At 41.4% G+C, this 16,552-nt stretch overlaps 1 protein-coding gene across 1 annotated transcript in view; it reads right to left on the reverse strand.

The window, feature by feature from the left end:
- hacd3 (3-hydroxyacyl-CoA dehydratase 3) overlaps positions 1–16,552 on the reverse strand; it is a 79,553-nt gene that overhangs the window by 15,151 nt on the left and 47,850 nt on the right. Inside the window, 1 exon segment of the mRNA NM_001146452.1 lies at positions 830–940. Coding sequence (NP_001139924.1) covers positions 830–940 — 111 coding nt within the window.

The raw sequence follows: 16,552 nt of genomic DNA on the forward strand, positions 1-16,552 counted from the left end.
CTCAGCCAGACTGGCACCCAGGCTCAAACGAAGTCATGTCTAACTGAAGCGATTCACCTTGACCCAGTATAAAGAGTCAAACGAAGTCATGTCTAACTGAAGCGATTCACATTGTCCCAGTATAAAGAGTCGGATGGTCATGTCTAACTGAAGTGATTCACCTTGACCCAGTATAAAGAGTCAAATGTTCATGTCTAACTGAAGTGAGTCAAATGGTCATGTCTAACTGAAGTGATTCACCTTGTCCCAGTATAAAGAGTCAAATGGTCATGTCTAACTGAAGTGAGTCAAATGGTCATGTCTAACTGAAGTGATTCACCTTGTCCCAGTATAAAGAGTCGGATGGTCATGTCTAACTGAAGTGATTCACCTTGTCCCAGTATAAAGAGTCAGATGGTCATGTCTAACTGAAGTGATTCACCTTGACCCAGTATAAAGAGTCAAATGGTCATGTCTAACTGAAGTGATTCACCTTGTCCCAGTATAAAGAGTCAAATGGTCATGTCTAACTGAAGTGATTCACCTTGTCCCAGTATAAAGAGTCAAATGGTCATGTCTAACTGAAGTGATTCACCTTGACCCAGTATAAAGAGTCAAATGGTCATGTCTAACTGAAGTGATTCACCTTGTCCCAGTATAAAGAGTCAAATGGTCATGTCTAACTGAAGTGATTCACCTTGTCCCAGTATAAAGAGTCAAATGGTCATGTCTAACTGAAGTGATTCACCTTGTCCCAGTATAAAGAGTCAAATGGTCATGTCTAACTGAAGTGATTCACCTTGACCCAGTATAAAGAGTCAAATGGTCATGTCTAACTGAAGTGATTCACCTTGTCCCAGTATAAAGAGTCGGATGGTCATGTTGACGAAGATCCAGGAGAAGCCCAAGAACTGAACCAGGTTGTAGGTGAACAGAAAAACTTTCTTCAGAGTGATGAATGCTGGGAAGAAATTCATAAAATAGGTCACATGTCACATTTCTTTGCCTAGATTGCTTACACATACAAATACAGTGTGTTTATACTCACAGTCCTCTAACAGCATTCAGCTGGTTAAATACAGTGTGTTTATACACACAGTCCTCTCTAACAGCCTTCAGCTGGTTAAATACAGTGTGTTTATACTCACAGTCCTCTAACAGCATTCAGCTGGTTAAATACAGTGTGTTTATACACACAGTCCTCTAACAGCCTTCAACTGGTTAAATACAGTGTGTTTATACTCACAGTCCTCTCTAACAGCATTCAGCTGGTTAAATACAGTGTGTTTATACTCACAGTCCTCTAACAGCCTTCAGCTGGTTAAATACAGTGTGTTTATACTCACAGTCCTCTCTAACAGCCTTCAGCTGGTTAAATACAGTGTGTTTATACTCACAGTCCTCTCTAACAGCCTTCAGCTGGTTAAATACAGTGTGTTTATACTCACAGTCCTCTAACAGCATTCAGCTGGTTAAATACAGTGTGTTTATACTCACAGTCCTCTCTAACAGCCTTCAACTGGTTAAATACAGTGTGTTTATACTCACAGTCCTCTCTAACAGCCTTCAGCTGGTTAAATACAGTGTGTTTATACTCACAGTCCTCTAACAGCATTCAGCTGGTTAAATACAGTGTGTTTATACTCACAGTCCTCTAACAGCCTTCAACTGGTTAAATACAGTGTGTTTATACTCACAGTCCTCTAACAGCCTTCAGCTGGTTAAATACAGTGTGTTTATACTCACAGTCCTCTCTAACAGCCTTCAGCTGGTTAAATACAGTGTGTTTATACTCACAGTCCTCTCTAACAGCCTTCAGCTGGTTAAATACAGTGTGTTTATACTCACAGTCCTCTAACAGCCTTCAGCTGGTTAAATACAGTGTGTTTATACTCACAGTCCTCTAACAGCCTTCAGCTGGTTAAATACAGTGTGTTTATACTCACAGTCCTCTCTAACAGCCTTCAGCTGGTTAAATACAGTGTGTTTATACTCACAGTCCTCTAACAGCCTTCAGCTGGTTAAATACAGTGTGTTTATACTCACAGTCCTCTAACAGCCTTCAGCTGGTTAAATACAGTGTGTTTATACTCACAGGGGTCTGACTGCCTTCAGCTGGTTAAATACAGTGTGTTTATACTCACAGTCCTCTAACAGCCTTCAACTGGTTAAATACAGTGTGTTTATACTCACAGTCCTCTCTAACAGCCTTCAACTGGTTAAATACAGTGTGTTTATACTGACAGTCCTCTCTAACAGCCTTCAGCTGGTTAAATACAGTGTGTTTATACTCACAGTCCTCTAACAGCATTCAGCTGGTTAAATACAGTGTGTTTATACTCACAGTCCTCTCTAACAGCCTTCAACTGGTTAAATACAGTGTGTTTATACTCACAGTCCTCTAACAGCCTTCAGCTGGTTAAATACAGTGGGTTTATACTCACAGTCCTCGCTAACAGCCTTCAGCTGGTTAAATACAGTGTGTTTATACTCACAGTCCTCTCAACTGGTTAAATACAGTGTGTTTATACTCACAGTCCTCTAACAGCCTTCAGCTGGTTAAATACAGTGTGTTTATACTCACAGGGGTCTGACTGCCTTCAGCTGGTTAAATACAGTGTGTTTATACTCACAGTCCTCTCTAACAGCCTTCAGCTGGTTAAATACAGTGTGTTTATACTCACAGTCCTCTCTAACAGCCTTCAGCTGGTTAAATACAGTGTGTTTATACTCACAGTCCTCTAACAGCCTTCAGCTGGTTAAATACAGTGTGTTTATACTCACAGGGGTCTGACTGCCTTCAGCTGGTTAAATACAGTGTGTTTATACTCACAGTCCTCTAACAGCCTTCAGCTGGTTAAATACAGTGTGTTTATACTCACAGTCCTCTAACAGCCTTCAGCTGGTTAAATACAGTGTGTTTATACTCACAGTCCTCTAACAGCCTTCAGCTGGTTAAATACAGTGTGTTTATACTCACAGTCCTCTCTAACAGCCTTCAGCTGGTTAAATACAGTGTGTTTATACTCACAGTCCTCTCTAACAGCCTTCAGCTGGTTAAATACAGTGGGTTTATACTCACAGTCCTCTCTAACAGCCTTCAGCTGGTTAAATACAGTGTGTTTATACTCACAGTCCTCTCTAACAGCCTTCAGCTGGTTAAATACAGTGTGTTTATACTCACAGTCCTCTAACAAACTTCAGCTGGTTAAATACAGTGTGTTTATACTCACAGGGGTCTAACAGCCTTCAGCTGGTTAAATACAGTGTGTTTATACTCACAGTCCTCTAACAGCCTTCAACTGGTTAAATACAGTGTGTTTATACTCACAGTCCTCTCTAACAGCCTTCAGCTGGTTAAATACAGTGTGTTTATACTCACAGTCCTCTCTAACAGCCTTCAGCTGGTTAAATACAGTGTGTTTATACTCACAGTCCTCTCTAACAGCCTTCAGCTGGTTAAATACAGTGTGTTTATACTCACAGTCCTCTCTAACAGCCTTCAGCTGGTTAAATACAGTGTGTTTATACTCACAGTCCTCTAACAGCCTTCAGCTGGTTAAATACAGTGTGTTTATACTCACAGTCCTCTAACAGCCTTCAGCTGGTTAAATACAGTGTGTTTATACTCACAGTCCTCTAACAGCCTTCAGCTGGTTAAATACAGTGTGTTTATACTCACAGTCCTCTCTAACAGCCTTCAGCTGGTTAAATACAGTGTGTTTATACTCACAGTCCTCTCTAACAGCCTTCAGCTGGTTAAATACAGTGTGTTTATACTCACAGTCCTCTAACAGCCTTCAACTGGTTAAATACAGTGTGTTTATACTCACAGTCCTCTCTAACAGCCTTCAGCTGGTTAAATACAGTGTGTTTATACTCACAGTCCTCTCTAACAGCCTTCAGCTGGTTAAATACAGTGTGTTTATACTCACAGTCCTCTCTAACAGACTTCAGCTGGTTAAATACAGTGTGTTTATACTCACAGTCCTCTAACTGCCTTCAGCTGGTTAAATACAGTGTGTTTATACTCAGTCCTCTCTAACAGCCTTCAGCTGGTTAAATACAGTGTGTTTATACTCACAGGGGTCTGACAGCCTTCAGCTGGTTAAATACAGTGTGTTTATACTCACAGGGGTCTGACAGCCTTCAACTGGTTAAATACAGTGTGTTTATACTCACAGTCCTCTCTAACAGCCTTCAGCTGGTTAAATACAGTGTGTTTATACTCACAGTCGTCTAACAGCCTTCAGCTGGTTGAATACAGTGTGTTTATACTCACAGGGGTCTGACAGCCTTCAGCTGGTTAAATACAGTGTGTTTATACTCACAGTCCTCTCTAACAGCCTTCAACTGGTTAAATACAGTGTGTTTATACTCACAGTCCTCTCTAACAGCCTTCAACTGGTTAAATACAGTGGGTTTATACTCACAGTCCTCTAACAGCCTTCAGCTGGTTAAATACAGTGTGTTTATACTCACAGTCCTCTCTAACAGCCTTCAACTGGTTAAATACAGTGTGTTTATACTCACAGTCCTCTCTAACAGCCTTCAGCTGGTTAAATACAGTGGGTTTATACTCACAGGGGTCTAACAGCCTTCAACTGGTTAAATACAGTGTGTTTATACTCACAGTCCTCTAACAGCCTTCAGCTGGTTAAATACAGTGTGTTTATACTCACAGTCCTCTAACAGCCTTCAGCTGGTTAAATACAGTGTGTTTATACTCACAGGGGTCTAACAGCCTTCAGCTGGTTAAATACAGTGTGTTTATACTCACAGTCCTCTAACAGCCTTCAGCTGGTTAAATACAGTGTGTTTATACTCACAGGGGTCTGACAGCCTTCAGCTGGTTAAATACAGTGTGTTTATACTCACAGTCCTCTAACAGCCTTCAGCTGGTTAAATACAGTGTGTTTATACTCACAGTCCTCTCTAACAGCCTTCAACTGGTTAAATACAGTGTGTTTATACTCACAGTCCTCTCTAACAGCCTTCAACTGGTTAAATACAGTGTGTTTATACTCACAGTCCTCTAACAGCCTTCAGCTGGTTAAATACAGTGTGTTTATACTCACAGTCCTCTCTAACAGCCTTCAGCTGGTTAAATACAGTGTGTTTATACTCACAGTCCTCTAACAGCCTTCAGCTGGTTAAATACAGTGTGTTTATACTCACAGTCCTCTAACAGCCTTCAGCTGGTTAAATACAGTGTGTTTATACTCACAGTCCTCTCTAACAGCCTTCAGCTGGTTAAATACAGTGTGTTTATACTCAGTCCTCTCTAACAGCCTTCAGCTGGTTAAATACAGTGTGTTTATACTCACAGTCCTCTAACAGCCTTCAGCTGGTTAAATACAGTGTGTTTATACTCACAGTCCTCTAACAGCCTTCAGCTGGTTAAATACAGTGTGTTTATACTCACAGTCCTCTAACAGCCTTCAGCTGGTTAAATACAGTGTGTTTATACTCACAGTCCTCTCTAACAGCCTTCAGCTGGTTAAATACAGTGTGTTTATACTCACAGTCCTCTCTAACAGCCTTCAGCTGGTTAAATACAGTGTGTTTATACTCACAGTCCTCTCTAACAGCCTTCAGCTGGTTAAATACAGTGGGTTTATACTCACAGTCCTCTAACAGCCTTCAACTGGTTAAATACAGTGTGTTTATACTCACAGTCCTCTAACAGCCTTCAGCTGGTTAAATACAGTGTGTTTATACTCACAGTCCTCTCTAACAGCCTTCAGCTGGTTAAATACAGTGTGTTTATACTCACAGTCCTCTAACAGCCTTCAGCTGGTTAAATACAGTGTGTTTATACTCACAGTCCTCTCTAACAGCCTTCAACTGGTTAAATACAGTGTGTTTATACTCACAGTCCTCTCTAACAGCCTTCAGCTGGTTAAATACAGTGTGTTTATACTCACAGTCCTCTCTAACAGCCTTCAGCTGGTTAAATACAGTGGGTTTATACTCACAGTCCTCTAACAGCCTTCAGCTGGTTAAATACAGTGTGTTTATACTCACAGTCCTCTCTAACAGCATTCAGCTGGTTAAATACAGTGTGTTTATACTCACAGTCCTCTAACAGCCTTCAGCTGGTTAAATACAGTGGGTTTATACTCACAGTCCTCTAACAGCCTTCAGCTGGTTAAATACAGTGTGTTTATACTCACAGTCCTCTAACAGCCTTCAGCTGGTTAAATACAGTGTGTTTATACTCACAGTCCTCTAACAGCCTTCAGCTGGTTAAATACAGTGTGTTTATACTCACAGTCCTCTCTAACAGCATTCAGCTGGTTAAATACAGTGTGTTTATACTCACAGTCCTCTAACAGCCTTCAGCTGGTTAAATACAGTGGGTTTATACTCACAGTCCTCTAACAGCCTTCAGCTGGTTAAATACAGTGTGTTTATACTCACAGTCCTCTCTAACAGCCTTCAGCTGGTTAAATACAGTGGGTTTATACTCACAGTCCTCTAACAGCCTTCAGCTGGTTAAATACAGTGTGTTTATACTCACAGTCCTCTAACAGCCTTCAACTGGTTAAATACAGTGTGTTTATACTCACAGTCCTCTAACAGCCTTCAGCTGGTTAAATACAGTGTGTTTATACTCACAGTCCTCTAACAGCCTTCAGCTGGTTAAATACAGTGTGTTTATACTCACAGGGGTCTGACAGCCTTCAGCTGGTTAAATACAGTGGGTTTATACTCACAGTCCTCTCTGGCAGCCTTCAACTGGTTAAATACAGTGGGTTTATACTCACAGTCCTCTCTAACAGCCTTCAGCTGGTTAAATACAGTGGGTTTATACTCACAGTCCTCTAACAGCCTTCAGCTGGTTAAATACAGTGTGTTTATACTCACAGTCCTCTAACAGCCTTCAGCTGGTTAAATACAGTGTGTTTATACTCACAGTCCTCTCTAACAGCATTCAGCTGGTTAAATACAGTGTGTTTATACTCACAGTCCTCTAACAGCCTTCAGCTGGTTAAATACAGTGTGTTTATACTCACAGTCCTCTAACAGCCTTCAGCTGGTTAAATACAGTGTGTTTATACTCACAGTCCTCTCTAACAGCCTTCAGCTGGTTAAATACAGTGGGTTTATACTCACAGTCCTCTAACAGCCTTCAGCTGGTTAAATACAGTGGGTTTATACTCACAGTCCTCTAACAGCCTTCAACTGGTTAAATACAGTGTGTTTATACTCACAGTCCTCTAACAGCCTTCAGCTGGTTAAATACAGTGTGTTTATACTCACAGTCCTCTCTAACAGCCTTCAACTGGTTAAATACAGTGTGTTTATACTCACAGGGGTCTGACAGCCTTCAGCTGGTTAAATACAGTGTGTTTATACTCACAGTCCTCTCTAACAGCCTTCAGCTGGTTAAATACAGTGTGTTTATACTCACAGTCCTCTCTAACAGCCTTCAACTGGTTAAATACAGTGTGTTTATACTCACAGTCCTCTAACAGCCTTCAGCTGGTTTAATACAGTGTGTTTATACTCACAGTCCTCTAACAGCCTTCAGCTGGTTAAATACAGTGTGTTTATACTCACAGTCCTCTCTAACAGCCTTCAACTGGTTAAATACAGTGTGTTTATACTCACAGGGGTCTAACAGCCTTCAGCTGGTTAAATACAGTGTGTTTATACTCACAGGGGTCTGACAGCCTTCAGCTGGTTAAATACAGTGTGTTTATACTCACAGTCCTCTAACAGCCTTCAGCTGGTTAAATACAGTGTGTTTATACTCACAGGGGTCTGACAGCCTTCAGCTGGTTAAATACAGTGGGTTTATACTCACAGGGGTCTGACAGCCTTCAGCTGGTTAAATACAGTGTGTTTATACTCACAGTCCTCTAACAGCCTTCAGCTGGTTAAATACAGTGTGTTTATACTCACAGTCCTCTAACAGCCTTCAGCTGGTTAAATACAGTGTGTTTATACTCACAGTCCTCTAACAGCCTTCAGCTGGTTAAATACAGTGTGTTTATACTCACAGTCCTCTAACAGCCTTCAGCTGGTTAAATACAGTGTGTTTATACTCACAGTCCTCTCTAACAGCCTTCAGCTGGTTAAATACAGTGTGTTTATACTCACAGTCCTCTCTAACAGCCTTCAGCTGGTTAAATACAGTGTGTTTATACTCACAGTCCTCTAACAGCCTTCAGCTGGTTAAATACAGTGTGTTTATACTCACAGGGGTCTGACAGCCTTCAGCTGGTTAAATACAGTGTGTTTATACTCACAGTCCTCTCTAACAGCATTCAGCTGGTTAAATACAGTGTGTTTATACTCACAGTCCTCTCTAACAGCCTTCAGCTGGTTAAATACAGTGTGTTTATACTCACAGTCCTCTCTAACAGCCTTCAACTGGTTAAATACAGTGGGTTTATACTCACAGTCCTCTAACAGCCTTCAGCTGGTTAAATACAGTGTGTTTATACTCACAGTCCTCTAACAGCCTTCAGCTGGTTAAATACAGTGTGTTTATACTCACAGTCCTCTCTAACAGCCTTCAGCTGGTTAAATACAGTGTGTTTATACTCACAGGGGTCTAACAGCCTTCAGCTGGTTAAATACAGTGTGTTTATACTCACAGGGGTCTAACAGCCTTCAGCTGGTTAAATACAGTGTGTTTATACTCACAGTCCTCTCTAACAGCATTCAGCTGGTTAAATACAGTGTGTTTATACTCACAGTCCTCTAACAGCCTTCAGCTGGTTAAATACAGTGTGTTTATACTCACAGTCCTCTCTGACAGCCTTCAGCTGGTTAAATACAGTGTGTTTATACTCACAGTCCTCTAACAGCCTTCAGCTGGTTAAATACAGTGTGTTTATACTCACAGTCCTCTCTAACAGCCTTCAGCTGGTTAAATACAGTGGGTTTATACTCACAGTCCTCTCTAACAGCCTTCAACTGGTTAAATACAGTGTGTTTATACTCACAGTCCTCTAACAGCCTTCAGCTGGTTAAATACAGTGTGTTTATACTCACAGTCCTCTAACAGCCTTCAGCTGGTTAAATACAGTGTGTTTATACTCACAGTCCTCTAACAGCCTTCAGCTGGTTAAATACAGTGTGTTTATACTCACAGTCCTCTAACAGCCTTCAGCTGGTTAAATACAGTGTGTTTATACTCACAGTCCTCTCTAACAAACTTCAGCTGGTTAAATACAGTGTGTTTATACTCACAGGGGTCTAACTGCCTTCAGCTGGTTAAATACAGTGTGTTTATACTCACAGGGGTCTAACAGCCTTCAACTGGTTAAATACAGTGGGTTTATACTCACAGTCCTCTAACAGACTTCAACTGGTTAAATACAGTGTGTTTATACTCACAGTCCTCTCTAACAAACTTCAGCTGGTTAAATACAGTGTGTTTATACTCAGTCCTCTCTAACAGCCTTCAGCTGGTTAAATACAGTGTGTTTATACTCACAGTCCTCTAACAGCCTTCAGCTGGTTAAATACAGTGTGTTTATACTCACAGTCCTCTCTAACAGCCTTCAACTGGTTAAATACAGTGTGTTTATACTCACAGTCCTCTCTAACAGCCTTCAACTGGTTAAATACAGTGTGTTTATACTCACAGTCCTCTAACAGCCTTCAACTGGTTAAATACAGTGTGTTTATACTCACAGTCCTCTAACAGCCTTCAGCTGGTTAAATACAGTGTGTTTATACTCACAGTCCTCTCTAACAGCCTTCAGCTGGTTAAATACAGTGTGTTTATACTCACAGTCCTCTAACAGCCTTCAACTGGTTAAATACAGTGTGTTTATACTCACAGTCCTCTCTAACAAACTTCAGCTGGTTAAATACAGTGTGTTTATACTCACAGGGGTCTGACAGCCTTCAGCTGGTTAAATACAGTGTGTTTATACTCACAGGGGTCTGACAGCCTTCAACTGGTTAAATACAGTGTGTTTATACTCACAGTCCTCTCTAACAGCCTTCAGCTGGTTAAATACAGTGTGTTTATACTCACAGTCCTCTAACAGCCTTCAGCTGGTTAAATACAGTGTGTTTATACTCACAGGGGTCTGACAGCCTTCAACTGGTTAAATACAGTGTGTTTATACTCACAGTCCTCTCTAACAGCCTTCAGCTGGTTAAATACAGTGTGTTTATACTCACAGTCCTCTAACAGCCTTCAGCTGGTTAAATACAGTGTGTTTATACTCACAGGGGTCTGACAGCCTTCAGCTGGTTAAATACAGTGTGTTTATACTCACAGTCCTCTCTAACAGCCTCCAACTGGTTAAATACAGTGTGTTTATACTCACAGTCCTCTCTAACAGCCTTCAACTGGTTAAATACAGTGGCTTTATACTCACAGTCCTCTAACAGCCTTCAGCTGGTTAAATACAGTGTGTTTATACTCACAGTCCTCTCTAACAGCCTTCAACTGGTTAAATACAGTGTGTTTATACTCACAGTCCTCTCTAACAGCCTTCAGCTGGTTAAATACAGTGGGTTTATACTCACAGGGGTCTAACAGCCTTCAACTGGTTAAATACAGTGTGTTTATACTCACAGTCCTCTAACAGCCTTCAGCTGGTTAAATACAGTGTGTTTATACTCACAGTCCTCTAACAGCCTTCAGCTGGTTAAATACAGTGTGTTTATACTCACAGTCCTCTAACAGCCTTCAGCTGGTTAAATACAGTGTGTTTATACTCACAGGGGTCTAACAGCCTTCAGCTGGTTAAATACAGTGTGTTTATACTCACAGTCCTCTAACAGCCTTCAGCTGGTTAAATACAGTGTGTTTATACTCACAGGGGTCTGACAGCCTTCAGCTGGTTAAATACAGTGTGTTTATACTCACAGTCCTCTCTAACAGCCTTCAGCTGGTTAAATACAGTGTGTTTATACTCACAGTCCTCTAACAGCATTCAACTGGTTAAATACAGTGTGTTTATACTCACAGTCCTCTCTAACAGCCTTCAACTGGTTAAATACAGTGTGTTTATACTCACAGTCCTCTCTAACAGCCTTCAGCTGGTTAAATACAGTGTGTTTATACTCACAGTCCTCTCTAACAGCCTTCAGCTGGTTAAATACAGTGTGTTTATACTCACAGTCCTCTAACAGCCTTCAGCTGGTTAAATACAGTGTGTTTATACTCACAGGGGTCTGACAGCCTTCAGCTGGTTAAATACAGTGTGTTTATACTCACAGTCCTCTCTAACAGCCTTCAGCTGGTTAAATACAGTGTGTTTATACTCACAGTCCTCTCTAACAGCCTTCAGCTGGTTAAATACAGTGTGTTTATACTCACAGTCCTCTAACAGCCTTCAGCTGGTTAAATACAGTGTGTTTATACTCACAGTCCTCTAACAGCCTTCAGCTGGTTAAATACAGTGTGTTTATACTCACAGTCCTCTCTAACAGCCTTCAACTGGTTAAATACAGTGTGTTTATACTCACAGGGGTCTAACAGCCTTCAGCTGGTTAAATACAGTGTGTTTATACTCACAGGGGTCTGACAGCCTTCAACTGGTTAAATACAGTGTGTTTATACTCACAGTCCTCTAACAGCCTTCAGCTGGTTAAATACAGTGTGTTTATACTCACAGGGGTCTGACAGCCTTCAGCTGGTTAAATACAGTGGGTTTATACTCACAGGGGTCTGACAGCCTTCAGCTGGTTAAATACAGTGTGTTTATACTCACAGTCCTCTAACAGCCTTCAGCTGGTTAAATACAGTGTGTTTATAATCACAGTCCTCTCTAACAGACTTCAGCTGGTTAAATACAGTGTGTTTATACTCACAGTCCTCTAACAGCCTTCAACTGGTTAAATACAGTGTGTTTATACTCACAGTCCTCTAACAGCCTTCAGCTGGTTAAATACAGTGTGTTTATACTCACAGTCCTCTCTAACAGCCTTCAGCTGGTTAAATACAGTGTGTTTATACTCACAGTCCTCTAACAGCCTTCAGCTGGTTAAATACAGTGTGTTTATACTCACAGGGGTCTGACAGCCTTCAACTGGTTAAATACAGTGTGTTTATACTCACAGTCCTCTCTAACAGCCTTCAACTGGTTAAATACAGTGTGTTTATACTCACAGTCCTCTAACAGCCTTCAGCTGGTTAAATACAGTGTGTTTATACTCACAGGGGTCTGACAGCCTTCAACTGGTTAAATACAGTGTGTTTATACTCACAGTCCTCTCTAACAGCCTTCAACTGGTTAAATACAGTGTGTTTATACTCACAGTCCTCTCTAACAGCCTTCAGCTGGTTAAATACAGTGGCTTTATACTCACAGTCCTCTAACAGCCTTCAGCTGGTTAAATACAGTGTGTTTATACTCACAGTCCTCTCTAACAGCCTTCAACTGGTTAAATACAGTGTGTTTATACTCACAGTCCTCTCTAACAGCCTTCAGCTGGTTAAATACAGTGGGTTTATACTCACAGGGGTCTAACAGCCTTCAGCTGGTTAAATACAGTGTGTTTATACTCACAGTCCTCTAACAGCCTTCAACTGGTTAAATACAGTGTGTTTATACTCACAGTCCTCTAACAGCCTTCAGCTGGTTAAATACAGTGTGTTTATACTCAAAGTCCTCTAACAGCCTTCAGCTGGTTAAATACAGTGTGTTTATACTCACAGGGGTCTAACAGCCTTCAGCTGGTTAAATACAGTGTGTTTATACTCACAGTCCTCTAACAGCCTTCAGCTGGTTAAATACAGTGGGTTTATACTCACAGGGGTCTGACAGCCTTCAGCTGGTTAAATACAGTGTGTTTATACTCACAGGGGTCTAACAGCCTTCAGCTGGTTAAATACAGTGTGTTTATACTCACAGTCCTCTAACAGCCTTCAACTGGTTAAATACAGTGTGTTTATACTCACAGTCCTCTAACAGCCTTCAGCTGGTTAAATACAGTGTGTTTATACTCACAGTCCTCTAACAGCCTTCAGCTGGTTAAATACAGTGTGTTTATACTCACAGTCCTCTCTAACAGCCTTCAGCTGGTTAAATACAGTGTGTTTATACTCACAGGGGTCTAACAGCCTTCAGCTGGTTAAATACAGTGTGTTTATACTCACAGGGGTCTGACAGCCTTCAGCTGGTTAAATACAGTGTGTTTATACTCACAGTCCTCTCTAACAGCCTTCAGCTGGTTAAATACAGTGTGTTTATACTCACAGGGGTCTGACAGCCTTCAGCTGGTTAAATACAGTGGGTTTATACTCACAGGGGTCTGACAGCCTTCAGCTGGTTAAATACAGTGTGTTTATACTCACAGTCCTCTAACAGCCTTCAGCTGGTTAAATACAGTGTGTTTATACTCACAGTCCTCTAACAGCCTTCAGCTGGTTAAATACAGTGTGTTTATAATCACAGTCCTCTCTAACAGACTTCAGCTGGTTAAATACAGTGTGTTTATACTCACAGTCCTCTAACAGCCTTCAACTGGTTAAATACAGTGTGTTTATACTCACAGTCCTCTAACAGCCTTCAGCTGGTTAAATACAGTGTGTTTATACTCACAGTCCTCTCTAACAGCCTTCAACTGGTTAAATACAGTGTGTTTATACTCACAGTCCTCTAACAGCCTTCAGCTGGTTAAATACAGTGTGTTTATACTCACAGTCCTCTCTAACAGCCTTCAGCTGGTTAAATACAGTGTGTTTATACTCACAGTCCTCTAACAGCCTTCAGCTGGTTAAATACAGTGTGTTTATACTCACAGTCCTCTAACAGCCTTCAGCTGGTTAAATACAGTGTGTTTATACTCACAGTCCTCTCTAACAGCCTTCAGCTGGTTAAATACAGTGTGTTTATACTCACAGTCCTCTCTAACAGCCTTCAGCTGGTTAAATACAGTGTGTTTATACTCACAGGGGGTCTGACAGCCTTCAGCTGGTTAAATACAGTGTGTTTATACTCACAGTCCTCTAACAGCCTTCAGCTGGTTAAATACAGTGGGTTTATACTCACAGGGGTCTGACAGCCTTCAGCCGGTTAAATACAGTGTGTTTATACTCACAGTCCTCTCTAACAGCCTTCAGCTGGTTAAATACAGTGTGTTTATACTCACAGTCCTCTAACAGCCTTCAGCTGGTTAAATACAGTGTGTTTATACTCACAGGGGTCTGACAGCCTTCAGCTGGTTAAATACAGTGTGTTTATACTCACAGGGGTCTGACAGCCTTCAGCTGGTTAAATACAGTGTGTTTATACTCACAGTCCTCTAACAGCCTTCAACTGGTTAAATACAGTGTGTTTATACTCACAGTCCTCTAACAGCCTTCAGCTGGTTAAATACAGTGTGTTTATACTCACAGTCCTCTCTAACAGCCTTCAGCTGGTTAAATACAGTGTGTTTATACTCACAGTCCTCTCTAACAGCCTTCAGCTGGTTAAATACAGTGTGTTTATACTCACAGGGGTCTGACAGCCTTCAGCTGGTTAAATACAGTGTGTTTATACTCACAGTCCTCTAACAGCCTTCAGCTGGTTAAATACAGTGTGTTTATACTCACAGGGGTCTGACAGCCTTCAACCGGTTAAATACAGTGTGTTTATACTCACAGTCCTCTCTAACAGCCTTCAGCTGGTTAAACACAGTGTGTTTATACTCACAGTCCTCTAACAGCCTTCAGCTGGTTAAATACAGTGTGTTTATACTCACAGGGGTCTGACAGCCTTCAGCTGGTTAAATACAGTGTGTTTATACTCACAGGGGTCTGACAGCCTTCAGCTGGTTAAATACAGTGTGTTTATACTCACAGTCCTCTCTAACAGCCTTCAGCTGGTTAAATACAGTGTGTTTATACTCACAGGGGTCTAACAGCCTTCAGCTGGTTAAATACAGTGTGTTTATACTCACAGGGGTCTAACAGCCTTCAGCTGGTTAAATACAGTGTGTTTATACTCACAGTCCTCTCTAACAGCCTTCAGCTGGTTAAATACAGTGTGTTTATACTCACAGGGGTCTAACAGCCTTCAGCTGGTTAAATACAGTGTGTTTATACTCACAGTCCTCTCTAACAGCCTTCAGCTGGTTAAATACAGTGTGTTTATACTCACAGTCCTCTCTAACAGCCTTCAGCTGGTTAAATACAGTGTGTTTATACTCACAGTCCTCTCTAACAGCCTTCAGCTGGTTAAATACAGTGTGTTTATACTCACAGTCCTCTCTAACAGCCTTCAGCTGGTTAAATACAGTGTGTTTATACTCACAGTCCTCTAACAGCCTTCAGCTGGTTAAATACAGTGTGTTTATACTCACAGTCCTCTAACAGCCTTCAGCTGGTTAAATACAGTGTGTTTATACTCACAGTCCTCTCTAACAGCCTTCAGCTGGTTAAATACAGTGGGTTTATACTCACAGGGGTCTGACAGCCTTCAGCTGGTTAAATACAGTGGGTTTATACTCACAGTCCTCTCTAACAGCCTTCAGCTGGTTAAATACAGTGTGTTTATACTCACAGTCCTCTCTAACAGCCTTCAGCTGGTTAAATACAGTGTGTTTATACTCACAGGGGTCTGACAGCCTTCAGCTGGTTAAATACAGTGGGTTTATACTCACAGGGGTCTGACTGCCTTCAGCTGGTTAAATACAGTGGGTTTATACTCACAGTCCTCTCTAACAGCCTTCAGCTGGTTAAATACAGTGGGTTTATACTCACAGTCCTCTAACAGCCTTCAGCTGGTTAAATACAGTGTGTTTATACTCACAGGGGTCTAACAGCCTTCAGCTGGTTAAATACAGTGGGTTTATACTCACAGTCCTCTAACAGCCTTCAGCTGGTTAAATACAGTGTGTTTATACTCACAGGGGTCTAACAGCCTTCAGCTGGTTAAATACAGTGTGTTTATACTCACAGGGGTCTGACAGCCTTCAGCTGGTTAAATACAGTGTGTTTATACTCACAGTCCTCTCTAACAGCCTTCAGCTGGTTAAATACAGTGTGTTTATACTCACAGTCCTCTAACAGCCTTCAGCTGGTTAAATACAGTGTGTTTATACTCACAGTCCTCTAACAGCCTTCAGCTGGTTAAATACAGTGTGTTTATACTCACAGTCCTCTAACAGCCTTCAGCTGGTTAAATACAGTGTGTTTATACTCACAGTCCTCTAACAGCCTTCAGCTGGTTAAATACAGTGTGTTTATACTCACAGTCCTCTAACAGCCTTCAGCTGGTTAAATACAGTGGGTTTATACTCACAGTCCTCTCTAACAGCCTTCAGCTGGTTAAATACAGTGTGTTTATACTCACAGTCTCTCTAACAGCCTTCAGCTGGTTAAATACAGTGTGTTTATACTCACAGGGGTCTGACAGCCTTCAGCTGGTTAAATACAGTGGGTTTATACTCACAGGGGTCTGACAGCCTTCAGCTGGTTAAATACAGTGGGTTTATACTCACAGTCCTCTCTAACAGCCTTCAACTGGTTAAATACAGTGGGTTTATACTCACAGTCCTCTAACAGCCTTCAGCTGGTTAAATACAGTGTGTTTATACTCACAGTCCTCTAACAGCCTTCAGCTGGTTAAATACAGTGGGTTTATACTCACAGGGGTCTGACAGC

This window comes from Salmo salar, chromosome ssa23, assembly GCF_905237065.1.
Source record: "Salmo salar chromosome ssa23, Ssal_v3.1, whole genome shotgun sequence".
In the NCBI taxonomy this organism is placed as follows: domain Eukaryota; kingdom Metazoa; phylum Chordata; class Actinopteri; order Salmoniformes; family Salmonidae; genus Salmo; species Salmo salar.